This window comes from Schistocerca piceifrons, chromosome 8, assembly GCF_021461385.2.
Source record: "Schistocerca piceifrons isolate TAMUIC-IGC-003096 chromosome 8, iqSchPice1.1, whole genome shotgun sequence".
NCBI lineage: Eukaryota > Metazoa > Arthropoda > Insecta > Orthoptera > Acrididae > Schistocerca > Schistocerca piceifrons.
The window spans coordinates 276205376-276225371 of record NC_060145.1 but is presented as its reverse complement, the minus strand read 5'-3'; the positions used below and the strand labels follow the sequence as shown (position 1 = coordinate 276225371).

The 19996-nt window shown below is 40.1% G+C and overlaps 1 protein-coding gene across 4 annotated transcripts in view; it reads right to left on the bottom strand.

The window, feature by feature from the left end:
- The window catches only part of LOC124712001 (guided entry of tail-anchored proteins factor 1-like), a 123808-nt gene extending 104028 nt beyond the window's left edge, over positions 1 to 19780 (bottom strand). For 3 of the 4 annotated variants that reach the window (XR_007005556.1, XM_047242289.1, XM_047242287.1), the window contains exon 1: positions 19658 to 19780. Coding sequence is in view for 3 of the 4 variants with exons in the window: in XM_047242289.1 (XP_047098245.1) it covers positions 19658 to 19726 (69 nt within the window). In the remaining variant the exon portion in view is untranslated. Of the gene's footprint in view, positions 1 to 19445; positions 19515 to 19657 lie in introns of those variants that run through there. The other variant, XM_047242288.1, reaches the window with a different exon arrangement.
- Between the last annotated feature and the right edge of the window lie 216 nt (positions 19781 to 19996).

The following is a 19996-nucleotide window of genomic DNA, read 5'->3' as shown; positions in this document are numbered from 1 at the left end:
GAGAGCAGTATGTCGTCCTGAATGGGGAGACTTCAACAGAAACAAGCGTAACATCAGGTGTGTCCCAGTGAAACGTAATAGGTCTGCTGCTTTTTACGATTCACATAAACGATCTGGTTGATGGTATTGACAGTGGCATTAGGCTGTTTGCCGATGATGCTCTAGCCTACAGGAAAGTAGTATCACACGAAAGTTGTGAACAAATCAAAGAGGATTTGTAGAAAATAAACGCACTGTGTAATGACTGGCAGTTATCTCTCAATATTAATAAGTAAAACCTACTGAATATAACACAGCAAACATCCTCATTAATGTATGAGTACAAAATAAATGCCCAGTCTTTGGAAGCGGTAACATCAATCAAGTAGCTGGTTGTGACTATTTGAAATGAACTCAAATGGAACAATCAGATTACACAAGTAACGGGTAAGGCGAACTCTAGACTGTGGTTTATTGGTATAATCCTGAAGCAATGCAGTCCTACAACAAAGGAAATTGCTTACAATACTTTAGTTCGTCTGGACCAAAGAAGAGCGGCAAGATTCGAGACTGGTATATTTAGCCACCACGAGAGCATTACAAATCTCATAGAAAGTTTGAAGTGGGACACACTTGCAGATAGAGAATGTGCTAAACAGAAGCGGCTGCTCACTAAATTCCAAAATCTGATCTTCACCAAGGATGTAGAGCATACATTATTACCACCAACTTTCATATCACGCAATGGTCATCATTCAATGATAAGGGAAATTAGAGCTTGTACTGAGGTGTTCAGACAGTCATTTTTCCCTTGCGCGACCTGCGAGTGGAACAGAGGTGGGGAGGGAGGGGGGAGGTATGACTTTGGTGTGAATAGTGCCCTGTGCCACACACCACTTGGTGGCTAGCAGAATGTAGATGTAGAAATGTGGCAGTTCAAAGGGAGCTACTACTACTGGTCACGTAATTCACCATATGCAGCAACCAAGCATGGGGGCGCAGTGGTTAGCACACTGCACTCACGCTTGGGAGGACGATGGTTCAAACCCGTGTTCAGTCATCATTATTTAGGTTTTCCATGATTTCCCTAAATCGCTTCAGGCAAATGCCGGGATGGTTCCTCTGAAAGGGCATGGCAGACTTCCTTCCCCATCCTTCCCTAATCCAGTGACCTCTATGTTTGGTCCCCTACCCCAAATCAACCAACCAATCATATGTAGCGGGTGCCACCAGGGCTGTACATTCCATGCTAGGGAAGCATTAACACTTAATAGGGTCATGATATTAACAGGGTGGGACTGATGCAGGATTGGTCACAGGTGTTGCCTGGATCAAGTCTTATATCAAGAAAGACACAGCAAAGAGCAATTACTATTATGAAATACTGTAAGCACTTGTGCATTTAGAAAAGAAATAAATATTTTTTGCAATAGAATCAAACATAAGCTCTGATGGCACCAGTGACAGACAGAATGATGTGTGAGGATAAGATGGTGCACAATACTATTTGAGAATATCAATATTTTTTCTTTTTTTCTATTTCATGTCTGAAAATAATCAAATCTTCACAATTTTTAGTCCAAAACTAGGTACACTGATAATATATTTGATTACTCTCTACAGATCTTCAAAGATGCTTTGGAACAAAGAAGTGGGGTATTCCCAACTAAGCTAATGTCATGGACCTGAGTAGAATCACAAAGGATGAACCTTCTTCCCTTATCTCGCTAGGTTGATCTTCAGCAGCACCACAACTATTTGTAAATAACTGAGCATTCTCCAGATCATTCACAAAAAGATTAATTTCAGTAGACTCATCCTCTTAAAGTGAGTATCAGCTTAGAAGTTCTAAAATAACATATGACAGACAATCTTCTTGATTTTAGTCATTCTGTTACACCAAATGTGTACTCACCTTCACAAAAAAAAAAAGAAAAATAGCCTCCTCTAAAGAGTCTACCTCAATTTCTCAATAATGAGCTGCTCATCACTTTGTTGAAGTTATTTGCTCAAGTGAACTATACAAGGGGGGGACCCAAAAATAACCAGAATTTCTTTCTAGAAAGCATATACTTTATTGTTTTCAAATACAACCTTATTCTCCTTTGAAGTACTCTCCATTAACATTAATACACTTGCCCAAACGTTCATTCCAGTGTTCGAAGCACCTTTTAAATTTGTCCTCTTTGATACCTGCAAGCACTTTCATGACATTGCATTTTACATATTCCACATCCGCAAAATGATTCCCCTCAAGTCTCTTTTCATCCTCGGGAATAGGAAGAAGTCCGAGGGTGCTAAGTCCGGCAAATAGGGCGCCGTGGGTCAAGATAGTCGTCTTCGTTGAGGCCAAAAGCTGGCGAATGCTGAGAGCCGTGTGCGCAGGAGCGTTGTCGTGATGCAGGAACCACACGCCGGAATCCCACAAAGCCGGACGTTTTCGCAACAAACTTCTGCGAAGCCGTTTCATAACCTCCAAATAGAATTGTTGGTTTACTGACTCGTTTTCAGGGACAAATTCAAAGTGTACGATCCCTTTGATGTCAAAAAAACAGATCAACATTGTTTTCACATTTGATTTCACTTGTCGAGCTTTTTTTGGTCGAGGTGAGCCAAGTGACTTCCATTGTGATGACTGTTGTTTACTTTCTGGATTGTACCCATAGCACCATGACTCATCACCTGTAATGATTTTGTTGAAAAAATGTGGATCATCTTCGAACACGTCCTTCATTTCGAAACAGGCTTGAATGGACGATCCCTTTGATCTCCGATAAGAAGCTTCGGCACGAATTTTGCTGCCACTCTTCGCATCCCCAAATCAATAGTCAAGATGCGCTGAATTGAGCTCCAGGAAAACCCAGACATGTTCTAGAGTTGGTCGATTGTCCTGTGTGGATCTTCAGTGATGAGATCACGGATTTTGCTGATGTTGTCTTTGCTTCAAGCAGTTGAAGGTCGACTGGAACGGGGCTGATCTTCAACCACCATTTCTCCCTTTTTAAACTGAGAAAATCATTCGTACACTTGCATTTTACTAAGAGCATGGTCTTTGTAGGCTGTCTGAATCATCGTAACAGTTTCTGCTGCGTTCTTGCCGAGCAAGAAACAAATCTCCACTGCTGCACGTTGTTCGTAAGAACTAGCCATTGCCTCGTGTCATGTCTGCACTGTACGCACACTCAAAGAACTGCCAAAGAAACTACACTTCTCACTGTTGGGTGACGCCGCATGGCAGAATAACTCAGCAGAGCTCCTACTACAATCCTCTGGCAGCGCAACCTGCTACTACAAGTACACGATGTGCAGCATTACGATTCCGGTTACTTTTGGGTCCCCCCCTCGTTTATGTTGTGGTTATGAGAGGTCAACTGTGATTTCAACTATTTATCATCACCACTGGCACTAATATCATTACCACTGATTTTAGGAGTGGACGGAGAATTAAACTGGAGCAGTACTCCTGTATCTCCTTCGCAAAGATGTATTTGGAAATGTAGCTTAGCATTTCTGTTTTTGAACTGCTACTCTCAATTTTGGTTCCTGTGTTATGTATGAGGGTCCAGACACTACCTTTGATAGCCTTCATACTGCGAGCCTTTACACATGACCCAATTTCTTAGATTTTGTAGAAGATCCTTCGATAAGACATTGGTACGAGAATAGCTGATGTCTTCATACAATACTCTTTTGAAAGCCATACCTATTTCATTCATTGTCCCTCTATCTGTATCCCTATGTTTTCGTTTTACTTCTATTGTGTAGTAGTTGCTGTTTCTTTAGAAGTTTCTTCACAGAGACTGTATTTCATGGACAGCCCCTCAATCACTAACTATTTCTACTAGGTACACGTCTATCCAGCACTTAGTCAACTATTCTTGCAAATCCAAAGTTCCTCTGCATCCTCCTGCAGAGAGATAAATATTTCAAGTTCCTTCTTGGGATGTGAAGAGCTAAATGTTTCATGTTCCTTCTTGGGATATGACACTACTACTTTTTTTAATTACTTTAATCAATATATAAATCTTTCTGCTTGTTTTAGTTGCTCTTTGTATTTTAGTAATCACTGTTGTTGCATAAGTTTTATGACCACTGATATCAGTTTCAACATGACATCCTGAAAGAGACCATTACTTTTCATTGCCAATAGGTCTACTACATTTCTGTCATGATTGTATTTCCAAACTATCTGTTCTAAACAATAATCAGAAAACTATTTAGTATTGTTTGACGCAGTGTTTTGGCACAACCACCAATTACTTTGTGTTTTAGCACAACCACCAATCACTTTATAGTAATTACCATTTACTACTAAACTAAATGATCTTGTTAAATTCAAGTTTCTTGCCTATTCTGACAAGGACACCACTTCTACTTCCCATTTCACTATGTTTTCAATAAACTTATAGATTTACCCCAAATACCCTCAATGTTATCAATTTTGTATTTCAGCTGGATTTCTGCACCTAGTATTACATGAGCTCCACTCCTTTTATGAATACTTCAAACTTCATGATTTTGTTCTTGTAGGAAGTACGGTACTGAGGATGGATTAGATTAGATTTACTATCATTCCAATTGATCTGTAGTGAGGTGGTCCTCCAGGATGTAGAACATGTCAGAAAAACAATAATACATGACAAATATTTACAACTAAAAGAAATAAGCTAATTTACCTTCCACAGGTCCCAAGTGGAATGATTGTTTCTTTTTTTTTTTTTTTTAGCACTATATGAAACGATCATTTTACAACACTCATTTACTAAGATCGCATTAATGCACTGAATTTAAAATTTAAAAAAAAAATTATTTATAAGGTAATAATATATAATAGACCTACTACAATACTTATTTACAATGAACACATTACTGCACTGAAATGGTGAATGGAAAATCTCATATAAAGATGTGAAACAAATACTAACAAAGAGATAGAGGGGCTGGCCAGTACTTACCTCAGCTCAGTACAGCCGATAGTTACACAAAACAGAACAGAAAATTTACATTCCTAGCTTTCGGAACTTTGTTCCTTCATCAGGGAGGGGAGATGGGAAAAAAAGGGAAGAAAGGAAAGTGGATTCAGTTACTCACAACCCAGATTATGAAGCAACAGGGAAAGGTAAACAGGGAGGGTAGCAAGGATGGAGGCATGGCTGTCAGAGGGAAGCCAAAGATATTCTACTGTTAAGTACTGTGCCAGCTTCAAACCAAAGAGGATGCATACAGAAGTAAAGAGGTATATAGTATTAAGATAAACACAACTATGTAGGATGAAAAGATGCGTGAATGGCTAAAGAGGAGAGGGAAAAAGGAGAAGACTGAAGAGTAAATGGGAGTGAGGTTGATTAACGTAGGTTCAGTCCAGGGGGATGGTGGGATGAAAGGATGTGTTGGACTGCAAGTTCCCATCTCCGCAGTTCCGAGGGACTTTTGTTGGGTGGGAGAAGCCAAATGGCAGGTTCCTAAGTCCCTAGAATTATGCTGGACGGCATGCTCTGCTACTGGGTATTGAACATCTCCTAGGCAGACAGTTCGTCTGTGCCCGTTCATGCGCTCAGCCAGTTTAGTTGTCGTCATACCCATGTACAAGGCTGTGCAGTGCAGGCATGTCAGCTGATAAATGATGTGTTGTTTCACATGTGGCCCTGCCTTGAATTGTGTATGTTTTACCAGTAGCAGCGCTGGAGTAGGTGGTTGTGGGGGGATGCATGGGGCAGGTTTTGCAGCGGGGTCGGTTACAGGGGTAGGAACCGCTGGGTAGACAAAGTGGTCTGGGAATATTGTAGGGTTTGACAAGGATGTTACGGAGGTTAGGGGGGCGACGAAAGGCAACTCTGGGTGGTGTGGGGAGAATATTGTCAAGGGATGATCTCATTTCAGGGCTTGACTTGAGAAAGTCATATCCCTGGTGGAGTAATTTGTTGATGTAATCGAGGCCAGGATAATACTGTGTGACAAGGGGGATGCTTCTGTGTGGTCTGGGGGTAGGAACATTGTTGTTGGACGGGGAGGAATGTATTGCTCGGGAGATCTGTTTGTGGACAAGGTCTGCAGGATAGTTGCGGGAGAGGAAAGCACTGGTCAGGTTATTGGTGTAGTTGTTGAGGGATTCGTCACTGGAGCAGATACGTTTGCCATGAATACCTAGGCTGTAGGGAAGGGAGCGTTTGATGTGGAATGGATGGCAGCTATCAAAGTGAAGGTACTGTTTTTTGTTTGTGGGTTTGATGTGGACAGAGGTGTGGATGTGAGCTTCAACAAGATGAAGGTCAACATCCAGGAACATGGCTTGGGTTTTGGAGAAGGACCAGGTGAAATTCAGATTCGAAAAGGAGTTGAGGTTATGGAGGAAATTAAGGAGTGTTTCTTCACCATGAGTCCAGACTACAAAGATGTCATCTATAAACCTATACCAGGCCAGGGGAAGCAGCTGTTGGGTCTTCAGGAAAGCCTCCTCCATGCGCCCCGTGAAGAGGTTGGCATAGACTGGAGCCATCCTGGTTCCCATGGCTGTTCCCCTGCTTTGTTTGTAGGTCTGGTCTTCAAAAGTGAAGTAATTATGGGTGAGAATGATATGGAACAAGGTTTTTGGAAGATCTTCGGGTGGGCGTTGGGATAGGTAGTGGTTTGAAGCTGGCACAGCACTTAACAGTAGAATATCTTTGGCTTCCCTCTGACAGCCATGCCTCCATCCTTGCTACCCTCCCTGTTTACCTTTCCCTGTTGCTTCATAACCTGGGTTGTGAGTAACTGAATCCACTTTCCCTTCTTCCCTTTTTTCCCATCTCTCCTCCCTGATGAAGGAACAAAGTTCCGAAAGCTAGGAATGTAAATAATTTTCTGTTCTGTTTTGTGTAACTATCGGCTGTAACACACACACACACACACACACACACACACACACACACACACACACACACAGGGTGGTTCATTGATCATGACCGGGCCAAATATCACACGAAACAAGCGTCAAATGAAAAAACTACAAAGAATTAAACTTGTCCAGCTTGAAGGGGGAAATCAGATGGCACTATGGTTGGCCCGCTAGATGGCGCTGCCATAGGTCAAACGGATATCAACTGCATTTTTTTTAAATAGGAACCCCCATTTTTTATTACATATTCGTGTAGTACGTAAAGAAATATTAATGTTTTAGTTGGACCAATTTTTTCGCTTTGTGATAGATGGCGCTGTAATAGTCACAAACATATCGCTCACAATTTTAGACAAACAGCTGGTAACAGGTAGGTTTTTTAAATTAAAATACAGAACATAGGTACGTTTGAACATTTTATTTCAGTTGTTCCAATGTGGTACATGTACCTTTGTGAACTTATCATTTCTGAGAACGCATGCTGTTACAGCGTGATTACCTGTAAATATCACATTAATGCAATAAATGCTCAAAATGATGTTCATCAACCTCAATGCATTTGGCAATACGTGTAACGACATTCCTCTCAACAGCGAGTAGCTCACTTTCCATAATGTTCGCACATGCATGACAATGCGCTGACGCATGTTGTCAGGCATTGTTGGTGGATCACGACAGTAAATATCCTTCAACTTTCCCCACAGAAAGAAATCTGGGGACGTCAGATCTGGTGAACGTGCGGGCCATGGTATGGTGCTTCGATGACCAATCCACCTGTCATGAAATATGTGATTCAATACCGCTTCAACCGCACGCGAGCTATGTGCCGGACATCCATCATGTTGGAAGTACATCGCCATTCTGTCATGCAGTGAAACATCTTGTAGTAACATCAGTAGAACATTACGTAGGAAATCAGCATACATTGCACCACTTAGATTGCCATCGATAAAATGGGGGCCAATTATCCTTCCTCCCATAATGCCGCACCATACATTAACCCACTAAGGTCCTGATGTTCCACTTGTCGCAGCCATTATGGATATTCTGTTGCCCAATAGTGCATATTACGCCAGTTTACGTTACCACTGTTGGCGAATGAAGCTAAATAGAACGCCCAGTGGCAGAACTGTACACAAAGTTCAAAGTTGTCGCCGTGCAATTCCTGGTGCAAAGAAATATGGTATGGGTGCAATCGATGTTGATGTAGCATTCTCAATGCCAACGTTTTTGAGATTCCCGATTCTCGCGCAATTTGTCTGCTACTGATGTGCGGAATAGCCATGACAGCAGCTAAAACACCTACTTGGGCATCATCATTTGTTGCAGGTCGTGGTTGACGTTTCACAATGTGGCTGAACACTTCCTGCTTCCTTAAATAATGTAACTATCCGGCAAGCTGTCCGGACATTTGGATGATGTCGTCCTGGATACCGAGCAGCCCACATAGCACACGCTCGTTGGGCATTTTGATCACAGTAGCCATACATCAACATGATATCAACCTTTTCTGCAATTGGTAAACGGTCCATTTTAACACAGATAATTGTATCACGAAGCAAATACTGTCCGCACTGGCAGAATGTTACGTGATACCACGTACTTATACGTTTGTGACTATTACAGCGCCATCTATCACAAAGCGAAAAAAGTGGTCCAACTAAAACATTCATATTTCTTTATGTACTACATGAAAATGTAATAAAAAATGAGGGTTCCTATTTTAAAAAATGCAGTTGATATCCATTTGACCTATGGCAGCGCCATCTAGTGGGCCAACCATAGCGCCATCTGGTTTCCCCCTTCAAGCTAGACGAGTTTTGTTCTTTGCAGTTTTTTCGTTTGATGCTTATTTCGTGAGATATTTATTTCCTTGGTTGTTAAGCTTTTGTGGCTGCTGGCAAGTTACTGAAAATGTGTGTTCCTGAATAATGCACACATTTTTGTACAAGAGTAAGTGACTTTAAATACTTGTGAAGATTATTCTTATTTCTAGTATTGATTCCATGAACTGAGCTGTTGGTAGTAGTTCATACAACAACAACAACAACAACTAATAGGTTATACGATTCAATACAAATACATTTTATTGTCCTACAAGTACAAGGCATGTTGTCACAAACATTGATCAGAGCAAACTAACTGTAGGTCCAGAGAGGTCAGTTGAGCTACCTCAGGGCAGCAATATTGTTCCAGGTGACTCCACGCAGTTACATCCCCAGATTCTCAATGATTTGCCAACTGAACACTATCGTTTGTTCCATCTGCAAAGGCAATTTCCTCGGACGCTAGTCTTCAGCCACTCACCCATTACCATTATCTGGACTGTATTATTATTTACTTAATAATAATTAATCTATTTACTGCTTTGATAACTGACTTATTTCATATGAAGGTATTCTTCTTCTCTGCCCCTTCCCTCTCACCCAATTCTGTCCCAGATTTCTTCAACTCCGGTTACACACTGAGCAATTAATGAAGGAAATACAAATTCCTGGTATGAGTCTTCACTTGTGATGAACTTTATGAATGGTGTAGTAAAGATAGCTTACACATTTTTTTAAAATTAATTTATGCCCTACTTCGGTTAACATTTTTAGGCTCTTAGCATTTTCAGATCCAAAACCCAATTGTCACTGTTTTGTAACTAGATTTTGTGTATATTACCAACGAACTTTATTTCAACAGTTCTATGCTTAAGTCTGAAAGTGACAGACACTTAAACACGGTATACAAAATTATATGATTAAAAAATATTACACAATCTAGATATCTACATCTACATCTATACTCTGAAAACCACCATGATGTGCATAGTGGAGGGTACATCCCATTGTACCAGTTATTAGGGCTTTTTCATTTTCCATTCACATACAGAGCAGCACAGGAAGAACGACTGACTGAATACCTCTATGCATGCAGTAATTATTCTAGTCTTATCCTCATGATCCCTATGTGAGGGAAGCATAGGGGGTTGTAGTATAGATACCACTATTTGTATAATGTATGACAATAACACACAACTGGGTACTACAGACACACACATACATTTTGCATGTAACACACAGTGATATTCATTCAAATTTAAAATAATTTAGACAGTAATTTTCTTTGGCATTGCCAGTGCATGATTCTGCCATTTATATCACTGTAAATTAAGTCCAAAAATATCCAAAGTAAAATGTGGTACATCAACCACTAAATTCAAAACTAATTGCTACGGTACTGACTTATGTAATATAATTATTTCTATAAATTTATTGGAACTACTTTAAATTCATGATGGAGAACAGATATAAAACAATAATTCCAGTACTATCAGACTATGTATTTATTAAGATTACTACGGTAAACACCATAGAACATTAGCTGCCCAGTTATAATGAAATATTGAAAACTATATTTAGTTTCCAGTTTACTGTTTGATTTACTGGAAGAAGGTACGGTGTAGTGTTTAAACCACACCTCATAACTACACTGCCCCCAAAAAATAATGAAGCACTCATGAGACAGGGTCAGATGTCAAAGTAACTTCACACACATACACATCACTGGCCGGTATATAAATGATTAGAGCTGCAACTCTCTGTGACAGATAGACTACTTGAGTGCATCAGTGTTCTTTATGTTTAGTGTCATTATCCAGCCTGGTAGCATATGTAAGGGGCACAAACACCATCAGAGTTATCTCTGCGAAGGACACGGAGATGAGACATGTTCGTATGAGACAGCATTGTCAGCATCTGACAGAGTTTGAAAGCGGACTCATTGTGGATCTGCATTTGGCCAGCTGGTCGAATCATGCAATATGCAGACATGTGGGGTCACTGGGTGGAGCAGTGGTCCAAGGCTGGACTGCAAAGGAACATGAGTGCAGGCATACTCATTGTCAAGGTTCCAGTCAACCATGTCTGACTACTACCAGGGAGGATTGTCATACTGTTCACCAAGCACACCATAACTCCTTTACATCTGTGTCTGCCGTATGAGAACAATGAATGGATCTGTGAAACATTCTGTGTCATCTCACACCATTAATAAAAGTAAAGCAGCAGCCAGACTAGTGAATTACCATCCCATGCTTAGGCTGCCAATAACATCACAAAACAAACAGCTGCTCTTGGAGCGGTGCATGACCTGAACACATGGTCTGCTGATGTATAGCACTACATCACATTCATTGATGAATCGTAGTTCCGCATATCCCCACATGACCATCGTCAGCGAATATGGTGGTGACCTTGGAATGGTTCTCATTCTTACAATACAGAGGAACCTCACATAGCGAACATAATTTGTTCAAGAATCTTACTCATAGTATGAATTACTCATTAAGCAAAACAAGTTATCCCATATACATTATTGTAAAATACCATAATGTGTTCCATGCAGAAAAGGTGCTAAAAGTTTTATCTTATTCATGCCATTTATTCAAAGAAAATTTTATGTGCAGAATTGTGTACTTTATTATTCATGGCACATAACTAATTCTTTTTTACTAGGAAGTTATCTATAGTCACCCGCAGACACTTCAACACTTGGCAAAAACGTGACACAGCATTATTGTGAAATAAATTTGTAGCGCACATAGCCACTACTTTATTGGGGGGATGATTTTCAATGTACACTGCAACCGATTCCCATGCTTCCAGCATTTGTCATATTGGGCCAGAAGATTGCTGCTGTTTCCTCCTCCTCTGAAGTTCAACTCTCCACAACTTCCCGCTGTGAAACACACTGCAACTCCATAAGCTCTCCCATGGTCATTTCTTGGCAGTGATCTTTCATAAGCTCATTTATGGCATTGTTATCCACTTCGAGTCCCATGCTCTTGGCTAGAGATATAATCTCACTGACTACAGGCTTCACAGGTAATGATTCATTGATTCATATGCCTCAGAGTCACATTCGACGATGCACTTCTGCCAAAGCTTCTTCCAAGCAGAAGTGAGAATTCTCGCAAACAACGATGTTGAAGTGATATTTCCAAAACTCTCTGAGAGTGAGTTGGTAGCTTCAGTCAACTAAAAGCAATTCTTGAAGAGTGCTTTAGTGTAGAGCCTCTAAAGTTAGAAATAATCTGCTGGTCCATAGGATGGAGTAATGGAGTGGTGCAGGAAGGCAGAAACTGGATCTTCATGAATTGAAATTCTTCCTGGAGGTGGTCTTGTGGGCCTGGAGAATGGGCAGGAGTGTTGTCCATAACAAGCAAGACATGGAGTGGCAGATTCATCTCAAGCAAAAATTTTTTCACCGAAGGACCAAACAAATCATTGGTCCAATCAGAAGGAATGTCATTTGTCACCCAAGCCTCATTGTTGGGCCTCCACATCACATTTAACCTGCCCTTCAGGATTTTACACTTCTTGAAGGCTTGTGGAGTTTCTGAATGGTCAACAAGCAGCAGTTCAATTTTCAAATCGCCACTTGCATTGGCACAGATTAACAGTGTGAGACAGTCTTTCACTGGCTTGTGACTGGGCAATGCATTCTCCTCTGCTGTTATAAAGGTACACTTCAGCATCATTTTCCCGAATAGACCTGTCTGATCACAATTAAAAACCTGTTGTAGCAGATAACTCTTAGAATCTATGAACATCTTGAAGTTGATGAAGAAGCTCTTGCTGCCTTTGTGTTGGAGCTGGCTGCTTCAACGTGCCTTACAATGCTGGGGATGTGTTTTCCTCTTAAACTTCTTGAACCACATGTGGCTCCCTTAAACACTTCTTTGGCCACTGATGATACTGGTGTCTTCTAAATCAGCTCAGCAAAAATCATTCTCACCTTCTCACAAGTGATGTTCTCATTAGTAGTGTTGCCTCGCAACTGCTATCCACTAAACCCAGACAGCAGTATGTACTAAAGGCATTGTTCATATGTCACTGCCAAGAACGAAAAGTGTTCAAATCACTGAACTTTTAACCTTCCCACATCACCCAGAATACGAAACTGTTGTTTAGATACTCTTGTCATTCCCTTTGAAGCCTCTATCTCCTTAATCTTGCCCTTGTTCTGATGATAGTGCAAACAGTTGATGCAGACCAATCGTATGTGCATGCTAAACCAGCAACACTCACATCACCTTCACATTTTTCAATGATTTTATGTTTCATTTCCAAGGTCATTTATGTTCTCTTATGGTCATCTTCTTATGGCTTTATCTTCAGTGACATTTCTACAAGAGCTATTAAATTTGCATACGAAAAAGATACTGTGTGAACACAAGTTTAGAATAATGTTTGATCGCAAGCTGCACTAAGATGGTAGCAGAAAGAGCACTAAACCCAGACAGCAGTATGTACTAAAGGCATTGTTCATATGTCACTGCCAAGAACAAAAAGTGTTCAAATCACTGAACTTTTAACCCTCCGCGCGAACTGTTGGTGATGTCACACTACATCATCATCACTCATTACAATAAGGATTGCTCAATAAGTGAGTCTTTTTTTACAATTTATTTTGCTCATTATGCAAATTGCACATTATGGGAGGTGCTTGTTAAGTGAGGTTCCACTGTATTTTGGAGAGGCACAGCAATGTTACTATTGGGCTCAGGGGAGTCATCAGGTATAGCTTCAGGTCATGGCTGGTAATGACAGAGAACCCACAGAACAACAGCATGTCATGGACATCCCGTTCCCTCTCAAGCAACAATATTGTGGTGCCATTTCTCAACAGGATGGTGCTTATCCACACACGACGTATCTCTCTATGAACTGTCTGTGTACTGTTGACTTACTCCCATGGCCAGCAAGATTCCCAGACCTGTCCCCAATTGAATGTGCATGGGATCAGCTTAGATGACAATCCAGAGTCCGTTTCCAGAATATCAGGACCAGCTGTGGGACAGCTTGCCTCAGATGAGGATGCAACAGCTTTATAACACATTTCCCAACCGAATCAGTGCGCACATCAAGGCCATAGGGGCAGTGTATTTCACTGATAACTGGGCTCATATTTCCAAGTTCTTTGTAAATTTGACTTGATTTTTTAAACACTGTAACAATATTTTATACCCACTCAATCTGTCAAGCTTCAGTTTGGTTCCTCCTCCCCTTCTGGATGATTCACTACTTCCCCCCCCCCCCCCCCAAGATGTGCAACTGGATACGGTATACAATAAGATGGCCTATAGAATGATGTTCTTGAATGTACTGATATGTTCTGTGTCTTTGTTATGATAATGTTTTCACTATGCTGTGTATAGCAGTTCAGGTGCTCTGCTATTTACTTATTTATTATTAGACTATTTATCCATTGATTTTGTGCTGACAACCCTATACTTACCTGACTAAAAACCCTGTTCTTCCTGCCACCACACTTCACAAAATTTCACAATATTTAACTTCAATTCACTCATTTCGCTTTTGAAATTCTTTGTTTTATTCTTTCTGCATGATTAAGGGATCTAACATTCCACACTCCACCCTTATACGTCCAAATTCGTTCTTCCCTGGTGAAAACATTCTCCTGGGTAGTTCCTGCCCCATGATCCAAATTGGTATACGTTTTACCTATAGAATATTTTACATGAAAGGATGCTATCTTCATTTAACCACATAGTAGAGTGACTTGTTCTTTGTAAAAATAAAATATGTTGTTTCCCCTTGCTTTCAGTCATGCCACAGCCTCAACTTAGCAAGGCCATGTCGGATAATGTTACAAAACCGCATCAGTCACTCATGCTGATTGTTGCCCTTGCTTTCTGTCATGCCACAGCCTCAACTTAGCAAGGCCGTGTCGGATAATGTTACAAAACCGCATCAGTCACTCATGCTGATTGTTGCCCCTTCAACTACTGAAATGGTTGCAGCCATTCTTTAGGAACATTTTGTAAGTGTGCCTCCCCACAGATACAAATCCAATGTGGTTCCACCTGCCATACAGCTATCCATATTAATGAGACACACAAGCCACCCCAGGGCAGGGCAGGTCAATAGTTTTGGGGGGGGATGAAAGGCCAAATAATTTATAAAGGTTTACATTATGTCTGAACTACAACACAGAACTACAGTGATCACTTACTGCAGTTGTACTCCAATTTATTCAATCTTGATGTTAACAATGACTTTCTATGACTGGTTTTAGTAGTTAATTAGCCATTTTCAGAGGATAGCTGAAAACTGTCACAAAAAAATGATAAATTCAACGAAGACCATGAATAAATTGGGTACATAAGGACACAGATAAACTGAAAGAAGTTACTGAGTAAAACACACAATGCACAGTTGTTGTAGCAAAGTGGGCACATGATTTCTACCAGTAACTGTCGATAGTGTTTGTGTAGATTAATGGGCTACGTAGGTCTGCTTTTGGTATATAAGATCACAAAAATAAACCAAGATGTGGCAAAAATTTCTTAGACAATTTAATGAATTGTCTTAAGCATTGACATTTATCTCCCAGAAGGTAGCTTTACATGCCGTTGCACATTGTGAGCTCATCGACAATATCTAAATTGTGAAAGTTGGCATTCTTGTTCCTTCTCCTATGGTCTTCCCATCTGTATTAAATATATCAGTTCTGATACCAATCTTCCACACAGGCTTACAGCTTCATTTTTCGTTACTAATTATGAAGTGTAGTTCAAAAACAGGTTTTTTCTGATGTTTCAACCATCTACTTTATGCACAATATTTCAGTTACTTCAAGTACTGAGAGTTGTGCTGCTATGTGTACTTGCTGCCTGATTACAACCAGACTGTGAACTGCTGTTGGTCTCAAAGCTCTATTTATAGCTGAGTTTTACTCTTGACATCTAATACACTCTTTGATGCTCTATACTTCACAGGTCTCACTAACATTTTATGAAATTCACATTCTCTCAATGTTTACCAACTCTGTTGGATGGGGAATGGTTGATGAAATCTTAATACATTGAGTGTTGGATCACAATCCTAATTTAAAATGAAATATCCATCCCAGTTAATTCTGTCTGGTGACATCTCCATTTCAACAGACTTCAGCATTACGCTGTTCCAGAAACTTAGCATCTGACCACAATATGTGTCTCATCTTATTTCAGTTCATGATTATATCAGAGGCAGTGCTTGGTGACACCTGATTCGTATGGTTGTATTCGTCAAGTGTGTCACTGATGCTCCTCGAATCTCTCCTCAACTGTCGTGATAGTCTCTCCCACATAAGACATGCCACATTTACACAGAATGTAGTGTACAGTCGGATTTTGGAGAGACAGATCATCTTTATTAATACAAAAAGACTTTTTATCTTCAGTGACAAGAGCAAAATATGTTAGAAACTATACAAGGAATACATTGAGGCAAATGCACTAGAAGCTGCCCAGCTCAAATCGACATGTTTCTACAAACATGTGTACAAAATGTATTGTGGTGTGGCCACAAGGAATAAAAAAAACTTCAAGGCAACTTGAGGCATAAGTTATTCAGCAGTCCACTTAAAAGATGCATTTTAAAAAACAAAAGAATGAATTAATATTATTTTTTGACAATAAAATAAAAATTGATTTCAAATTGTTAATATTATAAATGGAGCACACTAGCTCAATATGACAGGGACAAAAAAGAAAGTGCCCATTGGTTTCTTGGAGGAAATAGTTGGCAGTCACATGGAACGATGTGGAGAAGGCATGTAAAGTGTCAGTCAAATGAATATCAATTTTTATCCATTGGGATGGTATTGGGAAACCGGAGTTGATCTAGGGACAAAATTGCTTACAAAACAGTTGTGCAGCTCAGTCTATAATATTGCTGTGGAACCCATATCAGATCAGGTTAACAGGACCACCATGTTGCCAACATACACTGCCAGGGGGCGGGGAGAGGGGGGGGGGGGACATTGTGCACATGGAAAGAAAATGTCAATTTTGATCTGGTAATGGCACATGCCATCTAGGGTATAGGATATGTACTGATAACAGTTTCAATGTCATCTGCCAATAGATAGCATACTGGCACAGCTACCAGAGTGCCACCTGTGCCAACCCTTTCAACATGCTCTGCAGGATGTGTAGCAACTACATCTACATCTACATACATACTCCGCAATCAACAATATGGTGCATGGCGGAGGGTACCTTGTACCACAACTAGCATCTCCTCTCCCTGTTCCACTCCCAAACAGAATGAGGGAAAAATGACTGTCTATATGCCTCTGTACGAGCCCTAATCTCTCTTATCTTATCTTTGTGGTCTTTCCGCTAAATGTAAGTTGGCGGCAGTAAAATTGTACTGCAGTCAGCCTCAAATGCTGGTTCTCTAAATTTCGTCAGTGGTGATTCACAAAAAGAACGCCTCTTTTCCTCTAGAGACTACCACCGGAGTTCCTGAAGCATTTCTGTAACACTCGCATGATGATCAAACCTACTAGTAACAAATCTAGCAGCCCGCCTCTGAGTTGCTTCTATGTCCTCCCTCAATCCGACCTGATAGGGATCCCAAACGCTCGAGCAGTACTCAGGAATAGGTCGTATTAGTGTTTTATAAGCGGTCTCCTTTACAGATTAACCACATCTTCCCAAAATTCTACCAATGAACCGAAGACGACTATCCACCTTCCCCGCAACTGCCATTACACGCTTGTCCCACTTCATATCGCTCTGCAATGTTACGCCCAAATATTTAATCGGCGTGACTGTGTCAAGCGCTACACTACTAATGGAGTATTCAAACATTACAGGATTCTTTTTCCTATTCATCTGCATTAATTTACATTTATCTATATTCTTTACACCAATCACAAATCCTGTCCAAGTCATCTTGTATCCTCCTAAAGTCACTCAACGATGACACCTTCCCGTACACCACAGCATCATCAGCAAACAGCCGCACATTGCTATCCACCGTATCCAAAAGATCACTTATGTAGATAAAAAACAACACACTTCCCTGGGGCACTCCAGATGATACCCTCACCTCCGATGAACACTCACCATCGAGGACAACGTACTGGGTTCTATTACCTGGCCAGCATGATCTCCTGACTCGCGTTCAACTGAGAACACGTGGGGTATCATGGGACAAGAAGTGGTTCGTGCAACTCATCAACCAACAACTCTTAGAGAAGTAAGTGAACAGGGTGAGCAGGCTTGGCATAAAATATCCCAGGATAGTATTCACCATCTGTACAACTGACTGGATGACACGAGTCAGCACTTGCATTGCCACCTGTGGAGGCTACATCACACATGAATGTGGGTGTTCCAGCATGGGTCGATACCTGGTACCTCAGAATCGCTTATGCTATTATCTGTAAATGTAATCATTTCATTTACTCCATATACAGTATTGCAACAATAACTTTTGAGTGAACTGGAAACCTCTAAAAGGGTGTACTATTTTTTTTTTTTTTTTTTTTTTCCCAGCAGCGTATTAAGCAGGACATCACAAATGGTCACCAGGCTTGTCTGACAAGCTGATAGTATAATAAAATTGTTGAAAAACATAAGCTGGCAAATCCTCAAATGGTAGATGCTAAACATCTCTCATAAATCAATATATTCATTGACCTGGTTTTGAGGAACGAAATTACAAATATTCTTAATTCCTTTACCTTAAATAATTATGACTCCCTTGAGGTGAGTATCAGTAAAATTTGATTAACAACATTACACAGAATGACATACATGCAAATATTTTTCCAATATTCCATCCATGAAAAGAATATGAACAAAACTAAATGTCTCACAGAACAAAAAGTGTCTTCTGCCATTCACTTTATACTGACTCAAAAGTGTAAAGATGCGAATGTAAAAACAGATAATCAAATGGTAATTCAGTATAGACAAGCATAAAACCAGTACCTTAATCACTGTACTACCGATCACAATCGTCCCACACAGTCACAGACTATAAAAGAGCAATCCTAAAAATATAAATCCAGTATTCATTACTGCGCTGCCTCTCACAGTCACTGTACAGCCATTACCTCTAGGACAAAATATGACAAAGCAAGAAGACAAGTAAATCAATCAATACATTCAAAATGAAGACTACAGTTCTGAAGGGGCAGGGACAACACAGGCATTATGCAAAAATGAAATATTATTGATAGAGAAAGCATGTGGAATGCAGGTCTTCTACGAGTATGTAGCCCAACTAAAGTGAATGAAAAATAGATAAACAGCAGAAGAAATAGGAAAGAAGGAAAATTGGGGTTCAACATCCATAGCAACAAGATTACTAGAAATGAAGCAGTAGTATGGTTGGACATGGAAACAACATTGGTTGTTGAAACCTAAACGTGAATCATTAGATTTGAATTTGATCCTTGTTCTTCCAGATTATGATTCCAGTGTCATGCATTGTGGAATTTCATTCAAAAGATAGAAAGGACAAAGTTGAGGAAAAAGAGATGCTAAAGAATATAGAGGTAGGTTGCACTGCAGGTGATTAGACTACAAGTCAAATACATAGGTGGTTGTGATCAGTTGTACTGTACATACAACAATCTGCAAATACGTTTATTATTTTCAGTGGTGTATTAAATGATATAAAAAGGAATATTATTGTTGAGGAAGAGCTTCAGAAACAACCGTGAGAACGAGGAGAAACTTTGAGAGATAAGAACCAGGTTCACAATCAGGATTAAATACAGAGCATTACAATATTACCACTCTCTTGCTGCACATATCGCTTCCTTCTAATTCAGATTTTTGTTTTCTCATTTCTCCATGAGTAAACTATCAAGAATCTGCACGGCTAGGTGTCTGAATGACATTTCCGAAGCAATAGTGCTTTATAAAAGCATCGTACTTCGTCACGTCGCTGAAATTTATGCGAATGGCTAGTGCTTCTCTTCATTAATTGGCAAAACAGTACTCACACTTCTGACAATAACTGGAAGAAAGGCGTTGATAAAGCAGATACATGTCGTTGACAATAAAATATACATCGCCGGTTCAATAGTTTATTTACTTTACGTGTGTAAACAATACCAAAGATCTTTCATAAAAAACCAAGGAGGAGTAAGGAGTGAGATTTCTTACATGGGGCAGAAAACATATCCACGCTTGAAGAAAGAGATAATTTTTTATCTGTTTCAAAGTTAGCAGTGACTGAAACAGAGATTTCAAGTCTGTATAGTGTATTCAGAACATAGATAAATGTTTCGAAAAAAAATACGGTGACAGGATGTTGTGAAAATTCTACGTTATGTTGGAAT